The following is a 10,357-nucleotide window of genomic DNA, read 5'->3' as shown; positions in this document are numbered from 1 at the left end:
AGTACAAGCTTGTGAAGTGAAATTCCTGGTTTTCTCAGCCACCTGTGTCTCACGTGCATCTCATGGCCGTCTGTGCCCCCTCAGCCAATCTATCCGAGTCAGAGGCAGAGTCAGAAGCTGGTCCTTACTGAAAACCTCAGAACAGAGAAGCCCTCCCATCACAGATGTTCAAAGACACAGGAGCGCGAGGTGCCTGAAGGCGGCTTCATTCTGGGCAGTCACACCCAAGGTGTGGTCTTGCGGAGCAGCATCAGCATCACTCAGGCGCTGTTGGAAATGCAGAACCTCAATCTCCACCCAGCCCGCCTGAGCCCGAACCTGCACGTCACAGGTGAACGTCAGCACGTTGATACCTGAGAAGCACTGGACTAGCTCTCAGTCGCACGCTGAAATCACCGGCAGGGTCCTTTAAACCGCGCGAGGCAGGGTGGGTTCCACCACTGACACAAGGAATCCAAACCTCTGGGGAAGGCATGGGAGGTTTCAGTGCCTATACCAGGTGCAGCCTGGTATTGAGAATTCCCCAGAACAACCAATATCTCCTTCTTACACACCTCTATCGAAACATTTGTGATAAACCCTAGTTTATAGAGTGCTTTCTATCTACTAGTCACTATGCCAAGTGTTTTACACATATCATCTCCTTTTACTCTCTACAATCCTGTAAACTGGGCACTGGCATCTTCATCTTACAGATGAGGAAACGGAGTTTAAGTAACCTGTCCAGCCTCACACAGCTGGTAAGGGCCAGAGGGCAGATTCAAATCCAGGCTGCCTAATTTATATGCTCTTCATTATAATGTAGTCACTTGTTGGCTTGTGCCTCTCACTAAAATGTGACCTTTTGAGATTGAGAATTATGTCATTCTTTCTGGATCTCTAGTGCCTGGTTCAACATAGGCGCTCAGTACATACTGAAGAATATCGAGTGCACCATTAGCTTGATGTATCGCACATGCACAATAAAAGGTCAATGGGTAAAAAGACGCATGAGTGAGACACAGCCCAGAAACCTGGAGCTGGATGTCACGGTCGGCCCTTTCTCTCCCTCCGGACAGTGTTAGGAGCTCAGTTGATGCCAACTAATGTTTTATCCGAAAGTCTGGCCTCAAGTCACCATCTCGTAGACTTTCCACCATATCATACCTCCCCTCCTTCTAAAGGGTAGGGATCTGTTCTGCTCATGCTAACATTCCCTGTTTATTAGTGCATGACGTGCCTCTGTGGTCCCCACGTGGGTCATCAGAGAACAGAGCACGAGAGGGAGGGTTGAGCTGAATGAACACTCAAGTCTGTTCCAGTACACCTACAGCTTCCGTTTCCAATTCTCTGCCCTATCCAATTAGTAGATGTTTGCACAGCCTTCTGGAAGGCATCACGTGCTCCCTGTAGCCTGTACAAAAGCTATGATTTTAGTCCTTAGCACCAAACTGCAACCCAGACCATCAGCTCATCCTTGCTTTCCACTGAAGCGCTTCCCTCCACCCTGATGTGCCCCTTGCGCTCACACCCAGGTCCCCACAAAAACCAAGAGAGATCAGTGAGTTACTCTGATGTTTATTTTAATGCAACTTAGTCCACACGGTTGGTATAAAATCAGAAAAAGCAAAGCAAAAACAAATAAGGTCTGGAGTCTTAGCATCAGAAGGGCACCATATATACATCTACAGTTGGTGGCCAGTACGAGTCATTGCCAGACAGTCCTTGGAGGCAAAGAACAGTCTAGACCAGCTGAGCCCTGGGAACTCAGTCCCGGAGGTCTAGAGGCTTGTCCTGATGCTCCGACCGTTAAGAAAAATGTGGGGGTGATAACGGCTGTGTTTATTATTTATTTATTACAGTAATAATAGCAGCCTAGCTAAGTACAAAAGCGGTTATAAACCATTTATATTACACAGAATTATTCAGGTCTCCATTCTACTTTATGTTGTAAAATTGTTAACTGAATTTCCAGTGAGTCATTTAGATGATTAGTGATAATAAGGAATGGTAGATACATAGCACCATTTCATAGGTTTGTTGTCACCGATTTCTCATCTAGACGTGTGACCAGGACACCCACCCTCGAGGGCAAGTATTCCAAAGCCACAGTCCTGTTTTTGCCAAGGGCTCCAGTTTGGGGGTTCTGTCCGAGCATGGGTGAGGCTTCACATGGAGATGAGGGCAGTGGCTCTCTGTGTGATGCTCTGGGTCACCCACGGGAAGAGGCTTTGGGCCATTCTGGGTCTCTACCCATACTTGGGTTTTCTACATGAGGTGGAGGGGCAGGGAGGTATCTCCTTTCAGATGAAAGGGAAGGGGCAAGATGGAGTTATTTTATTTCTGGGCAAAACCAAAAAAACGAGAAACAAAACAAAAATACTGAGCTTGATTATGCGTTAGGATGTAAAGTTCCTTAGCTACTTCTTTAAGGTTCAACACAAGGCTGATGGTCAACACATAAAGCAAACAATACTATGTACATATATGTAAAAAGTGTTATAAATAGGTTTTATAAACCATAGATATTATATACATCTTCAATCAACACTAACCCCCCCGTCAACTGCTTTCGGTTTGGTTTGGTTTGAGTTTGGGTTTTTTGACTAGCTCTTTTTTTTTTTTTTTTCTGTTTTCTGGTTTCCTTCCTCCCTTCCCTGTGATGCTCAGAGCCTCAGACGGACTGTCTGGGCGCCTCATTCGCGTTTCCGCAAGATCACATAGATGACGCCGCTGAGCAGGGCCAGGGGGAAGGCCACCCAGGCCAGGATGTAGGCGAAGCCATAAGAGTACGCAGAGTCGAGATGCCATTCTGAGTGCCTCACCGTGTAGATGGACGTTGCGCTCATCACACACAGACCTGGGCAAGGAGAGGGGCAAGTTGGGTGAGGCAGAAGTCATGGTTGGGAGTCCCCTCTGCACCACCCCCAACTCATATTCCACAGGACCCCAGGCACCTGCCTACACCACTCCCTGCTATTGCCCCCTCTCTCTCACACACAGACACACACACACACACACACACACACACACACACCAGGTCACTGATCTTTCTGCCTTACAGAGAAGGAAGTGGGCTGCAGGGCGGGCAGGCAACACTGTACAAGAAGAGATTGTCTAACTCTGACAGGAATCTGCTGCCAAATCCAGAACTGAGGAGAAAGGGCTCGAAGACAATAGGAACACGAGAAACAATCTGCCCTCCACTTCTAATCTACGTGACCCAGGCCATCATCTCTGAAGTCCCTCATCATCACCTCTGCCCCATTTCTCTTCCTTTAACTGTCACCAATTCCCAGTCAACACGAGGTGGCCAGTGAGAATTCGGGTTGCAAGATAAACCCGTCTACCTCCTTCCAAGGACGGCTGGGTGTGGGAGCCCCTGGAAACCTGTGAACCACTCTACAGATGGGTGGTGGTGTTATCTGAAACCAATGAAAGTGAAGTGACACTTGACCATTATCGGAGTAGTGCCCTGGCAAAAGTGCTGGGCTCTACACAGAACACAGGGGCAGAACTCCATGCCAGTGCCCTTGGCAGGATTGCTACGCAAGAGACGGAGCAAGCAGTGCCTGTGGGCACTGCTGGGCAGCACAGGAATGAATGCAGAGGGTAAAGAAGGAGAGGAGGAGACAGGAGAAGGACAGGATATGAGTGGGAGGCAAAGCTTCAGAGGGAGGCAACTATGGGGGGCAAGCTCCACTGCACCTGGGCCCTTCCAACAGTTCCTGGTGCCCCCAAGGCTGGGTCTGAAACCCAAAGAGGGGTGAAAGGGTATCGAATACACAGGTGGGTCAGGCCACCCCTCCCTTGGCCACCACTGCAGCCCTCTGGTTGGGAAGGAGAAAGAAACCTCCACCTTGGGCCTCATGCAGCAGGCAAGTTGAAGCATGACGGTCCACGCCCACGAGGATAGTCAGCATCCCCCTGCAGGGAGGGGTCCAGTGACGTCAGCACCCCAGCCTGGGGCTGCACAAAGCCTGCTCTATTCTCTCCTTAAAACAGGGTCTTTGAGAGGCTCTGAGTGACTCTATTATAAATCCAGCAGGCCGTGTGGGTTTCCTACGGTTCCAAAGCTCCCAGTGCCCCTGGACCACCTACATCTAACCTCACTGCTATTTGGGCTGCTATTTTAGTGGACACTGCAACTTTGTTTGAACAAAGTGCAGAAGTAGGAATATGTCGCATTCACCACCCTGATAAGATTGTCCTTCTGCAAATCAGAGGACAGAACTCCCACTCGCCTGGCCCCCGTTGAGAAAGCCACACAATAATCTTGGAACTATAGGAGATTGGATCCAGGACCTGCTACCTACAGAAAGTTGAGGCCAGTGAAGACCTCTGTGTCAGAGGGGAAACTGTAGCTGGCAAACTGTCATTTGAGGAATACAGCAGTTTTGATCCGCTGGGAACAGACAGTATTTGCTTTGAGATCCGTGATCCTCCATTATCTTCCCCCACAGCTCCATGGCTCACCTCTCCAGAGTGCTAATTCTTGTCTTTAAGAAATACTAAAGTTGTCTCTTGGGCTATATCTGACCTACCTAACGAGGACAGGACGGTAAAAAAAAGAAGCACATACAAGGGAGAGAGTGGGGTGTTAACAGACTAGTAAAGGCTAGGACAAGGGCTTCCAAACGGGGTGGTGTCCCACCAGCACCAGCATGAAAGATGCCATGTATACGGCCACGGTCGCCGTGTAGACCAGCTGTGCCGGATTGCACTGGCAAAGAGAAAACATTCTGTCTATGACCAAGAGGGATGGAGAGAGGCAGGATACACAAGTGAGGTGACTGACTAGAATGGCTTCATTTCTATCACATTCGCCCTAGTAGAATCTCAGAAGTAAATGAATTTAAGCTTCACTTCAATAAGCAATAAGCTTAGATACTTACAAAGCCAAAGAGAGGATACACACTTTATAATTATTGTTGTCAGGAGACTGATGTTTTTGGGAATATATTATTACAAGGCTTTCTGTATGGAACAGTAGATGTGCCCTGGAATACAGAGCAGGTAATGCCATACAATAGCCCCCAAAAGGCAAACACTCCTCTCCATAAGTGGACTGTGGCTCGCTTCTCAGCAGCCAGTGGGTGGAGATGCATTTATGAAGGCCCCCCATGGTGAAGGTAAGGGAGGCTACTGACACACAGGCAGGCCTTCCGCTCCCCCACAGATGAGCAGTCTGTGCTTTGGCAATGGGGACCCCCTGGGAGGGGGCTGAGTCTGGGAGTGGAGGCCAGCTTTAAGTGGAAGAACACTGACCCTTTCCAGACAACACGAAGGTGCTGGCCATTCAAGCGTTCACAAGTTTCCACCTGCCTCCGGATGGCTGGGTCTACAACAATGCCCTGAACACTCTCCCTCAGGCCCTCTTTAGTAGTGACAGTAACTGCAGGTGAGCAACTGGAGCCCAGACTCTTTGGAAGGGAGCAACCAAGAGAACAAAGGCAAAGGAAGAAATGGAGGGAGTTCTCGATACTTCCTTATCTCTGTTCTGTTTGGTTCAGTAAACATGTAATGAGCGCCCGCTGTGTGCAGGCACTGTTCTGGATGCTGAGTGCACCAAGACAAATGAGACATGGCCCCTGCCTTCAAGGGTGAGTGTCATCCAGAAACAGGCATGTAAGGAGAGACTTCAATATAGTAAGATGTGATTTCAAGAAGGAGAGAGCGAAATGCACCCAATGCCCTGAGAGCACAGATGGAGAAGCCTGACGGGGGAGATGGTGCTTGACCTGGGTCTAAAGGATGTGTAAAAGGTAGCCAGGTGAAGAAAGGTGGGGACGGAATCCCAGGTAGAAGGAAGAACATGAGAGAGGCAAGGGAGACTGAGAGAGCTTGGTGGAAATCACCAGCAAGTCATGATAAGGGTCTCCCGTGATAGGGGAAGGGCAGCGTAGGATGAGGCTGGAGAGCTCACTGAGGCCAGGAGAGAGAGGGCCTTACGTGGCATGTCGAGGAAGTATGGTGAGAAGCACATCTTCAGCAGAGGAGAAACACGATCAGAGGTGTTTTTTAGAAAGATCACTCCAGCAGCAGTGCAGGACGTGGATTTAGGGGTGAGGACAAGACGGGGGCAGGAAGGTCCATGAGTTGGCTTTTGCACAGCTGCGATGGTGTTAGTGAGTAAAAGAAAAGAAATGGGCTCAATATCTATGGAGGTTGCTACCCCATGTCAGGACGCGGTAGTGGACTGGATATGGGGTGAGGAGAGCGGATGCTGGCGTGACTGCTCTAGTGGGTTAAATTTAACTGGGAAAACGGTGATGGCTTGGAAGCCAAGGGAATAAACATCTTCATGGAGTGAACAGTCAACAGTACTGAAAGGAGCGGAGGGATTCAGCAAATGACTTGAAAGTGTACATCAGCCACCTTTGCAAAAGCAGTTCATTTGAAGCCTGGAGTAGAAGCCAGAGTGAACTTGGCTAGAAAGTGAACGTCAGGTGAGACCACCGACACAGCCAGTGGAAGGTGCCTCCGTTGTGCCAGTTTGATGAATGAGAGCCTGCATCTCACCCCACCTCATCCTTCAGGCAATGAGCTGGGGCAGGAAGAGGCTGGAAGGCCCGGTACCCTCAGAGTGTTGGGCTCTATGTCTGACCTACACAGAGCCTTCTCGGTCCTACTAGCCCAGTTTCCATTTTCAGCATCCACGTGACCCGCGCTGCCTAGAAAGTCACCACAGCGCCATTGGATTCTGATCTGGGCGTGGCCAGTGTACCATCTGCAACGACTCACTCATAGCGAGGGTTTCTAAATGTAGGATCCGACTGAAGCTATCTTTGAACCACTCAGAACAGATAGGGCACTGGGTTTTTATTCATCCTCCTGATTCTTTTATTCTAAATGCCCTAAATCCGTATCAATCTGTGTAAAACAAAACAAACACAACAAACAGAAAAAGTAAAACTCACTCAGGAGTCTCCTCCTACCATCCTTGCTGTTCTTAATCACAATAAATAGTAGCTATGCATGTGACCCGAGTTTGATTCTGCCAAGTGAACACAATTATCCAGTCATCCAACAAGTAGGTGACTCAGGCCCTTCTGCGTGGCATGCACAGAGCTCACCGTCGGCTGTAAATAGTGAAATAAATCAAAACACGTGAATCTTTCTTTCAGCTCTGTATCTATATGAATTTCTTGATGTTTTCCCATCCAGTGCAACCCAACGCAACAGAGCTAGAACGAGGGTATCTACTCTCTGGGGACAGATGGCTACAGGTTCTGAAAGTAAGAATGACTCCAAAATCCAGACACAGGATCAAGACCTTCTCTAAGAAGGGGGTTTAGAAGAATCTATAGCTCATGAGTGGGATGAGCTGTTGGTGGGGAAACATCCTAGAAGAGCTTACATGGGATTAGGGGCAGTTTAATGGCTAGCCCAGCGGTTCCCAACCCTAGATGAACATCAGAGTCACCCAGGGAGTGGCCTCTCCCAAGAGCTCTTCAGTGGGACTCTCCAGGGATGAAACCTGAGCACTGGCATTTTTTAAAAAGCACCTCCTTTTTAAAATGGTGATTCTGATGTGCAGCTAACATTGAAAAGCACTGAACTAGATGTAGGCGCCTCTCAGTACGTCTTCAGGAAGCAGCCAACCTAAGAAGTATGTAATCAAGGAAAGATAGTTCTTAAATGTGAGACCTGTGGCTTATTATGAAACGGAGAAGGGATGATGCAGCAAACCAGGTAGACCTGTAACCACACGCAGAGCTGTAATCTAGAGCAAGGTAGAGACAGCCCCTAAATCTACAGTCAGCCCTAGGAGCCTGCCTTTCCTGCCTGCTTATGTGTGTGATCCATAAAGACCACAGCTGGGCCCTCCAAAGAGAAGCTGTGCAGAGATAATCCAGCCTGCAGCAGCCTCTTGGGAGACTCAGCAAATTCTGGTGGCTTCCACTTAAAATGCCTCAGTGTTCGAAGACGCATCTGCGCTGCGTGGAACCCAGCTACTGTGGCAGGCACACTCTTAGATTTTACATCCCATGATTGTGGGGCTACTTTCTTCTTCCTCCCTTCCTCCCTCCTTTCCTTTCTTCTGTTTTTTGTTTGATTGTTTTAGCTTTTCTGATTTGTTCCTTCATGTCAGGCTGTAACTTCTCAGGCTGTCACCAGCCCTCATCTCCAACAACCCTCCCCTAATTGTCTCTCTACTTACTGGCTGCTTAATAGGCTGTGTGTTGGGAAACACATATGACAGAGATGGTTTAGAATTGTCAGACTTTAAGTCGGGAAAACTCTGAGTGAAGTCCCTAACTCTTAGTTCTTAACTTTAGTAGAAAAACCTACAGCAAGTTCAAACGCACCATTCTAGAGACCTGAGGATCCTAGAAGACTAACTTTCAGATCATTCTGACTGGAGTTACCAAGCACAGAACATTCCTAGGACTTATAAATGACATCTGCTATTTTGGCTCAACATTTCTAACTAAAGAGAACTTCCTATTCACACATGAACCGCTAAACTGACAAACTGACAACTTAAAATTAGGTCTCATGAGAGATAGGAAGCTAGATTTGAAAGGGATAAAGGAAGAACAAGTCATGTGCTTTTAAATTCAGAGGTTGTCATAACAGAGTTCTTTTTCTAAAAGGCTCATATTGAGTTCGGAGGAGAATCAAACCAGTGAAGCAAGTATGGATTAGTAAATAAAGTGTGGAAGATTAGAAAATCTCAATACCTAAGAGTTTTTGGCTGAACTGAAATACTTGCACACACACAGTGCAGAGACCACATGCGTGATTTAATGGCTCTTATCTCTGGACTTTGGGTTTTGATCGAAAATGACATTGCTAAAAAGACATTTAGAGATATTTAGAGAATTTAAAGCTGAAATATCTCATGGGAAGAACGAAGATGAAGGTGGTGTCTGCTCTGAGAAGCCCCTCAACAGTCACTTAGCTCTTCTTAGTCCAATATTTTTCGTCTGACTAGTTCTGATGGTGTAGACTCTTATTCATCACAGACGTTTGAGAACATGGGAATAATAAATGGTGCAAATTTGCATTGCTTTTCCACTGCAAATCAGGTTCAATGAAAGATCATATAGAAAGCAGAGGTTATGCCTTGGATTTTGTGTTCCTTAAAAATTTTGGTGGATTCTGTACGTCTAACGAGAAGGAAGTACCTGTCTGTATTCAATCCACACGGAATGAGAGAGAATGTAGGCACCCAATTGTGCTTGCATGAGCTGGGTGGTCCTTTATCCTCTCTCGGTCTCAGTTAATTTATCAGTAAAATAACAATTTTGTCTAGATCAAATATAAATATTTTATGAAACTTCTGGTTCCTAAGTCTATATTACTTTATCTTGAGGATACATTCATTGATACAATGGATTTGATTATCACTGATATCAAACTGTAAACAGTAAGCCAAAAAAAGAAATCCCAGAATACATTCTAGTTTTCTGTATTACTACTGGAGATGGAGTGAATAATGATAACTCTGCTTCTAATGTACCTAAAAACCGCACCACATAATTAGTAATTTAACAAAGCTGGCATATTATCCCGAGCTTGGCTTGGGATAATAAAACCTGTGCAACAGCAAAGCACTATTTGGTTTTGAAATCTCAAAACTATGCATATTGAAATATTGTATTTGAATATTTAATAAGAAGTTGCTCTCTAGTTTACTTCCTTTTTCCAGGAAAAGGTAACTCTCTGGCTTCTACAAAAGGTCATCAACATTCAACCTCGGGCTGTGTCTTGCCATATAGCCCTGTGTAAGCCATTATTTCTGCACATCCATCCATCCATCCATCAAGGACATATGGGCTGTTTTCAACCCTCCAATGACTGCTCTTGAGCACTGAGTGGTGATTCAGCACCACGGATGTTCTGACAACCAACTGAAACATGAGTTGCTACTCCCGTTGCCTACTCCAAGGGCCAGAATCGAAAACATTTCACAGTACCCAGGTGTTCTCTAGTACACACAGAGTTTTTGATTTATTAACTTGGACTGTAGAATCCACCACCACATCTGCCTCTTATTTCTCTCCAATGCCCTGTCGCCTCAATCAACTGGAAGTCAATGGGCAGAAGGATAAGAGTCAACATGTGAGACAATGGCCGGAATCTAGAGACTAAAGTTGGAAGATGTCACCTTCTGTAGCAGAAGCTTCTAGGACTCTGCACATTGTGCATCCAGGTAATCTGTCCAATCAGGGAACTTGAAGTCAGTTTAGGGAGGAGATGAAGGAGACCACTCACATGTTGTCATGGTCCCATGTTTGGAAATCATGGCATGTTACGCAGGGGTGCCAAAATGAAGACACCTGCAGATGACAACAGTAAATCAAAGCCCAGGGGACTCTAGGAGCTGGAGTAAAGGAGAGTAAGAATTTGACAGTGTGGCTTTACCACT

General features: G+C 46.8%; 1 protein-coding gene across 1 annotated transcript in view; it reads right to left on the bottom strand.

Annotated features, from left to right (window-relative positions):
* Positions 1-1,544: 1,544 nt before the first annotated feature.
* The window catches only part of PMP22 (peripheral myelin protein 22), a 29,354-nt gene continuing 20,541 nt past the window's right edge, over positions 1,545-10,357 (bottom strand). Inside the window, exon 5 of the mRNA XM_004433042.3 lies at positions 1,545-2,839. Coding sequence (XP_004433099.1) covers positions 2,676-2,839 — 164 coding nt within the window. The 3' untranslated portion in view covers positions 1,545-2,675. The remainder of the gene's footprint in view (positions 2,840-10,357) is intronic.

Source organism: Ceratotherium simum, chromosome 16 (assembly GCF_057802395.1).
Source record: "Ceratotherium simum simum isolate JZ-2026a chromosome 16, ASM5780239v1, whole genome shotgun sequence".
Taxonomy (NCBI): Eukaryota; Metazoa; Chordata; class Mammalia; order Perissodactyla; family Rhinocerotidae; genus Ceratotherium; species Ceratotherium simum.
Note: the sequence above shows the minus strand (reverse complement) of the source record. Positions and strands in the feature narration are given on the sequence as shown.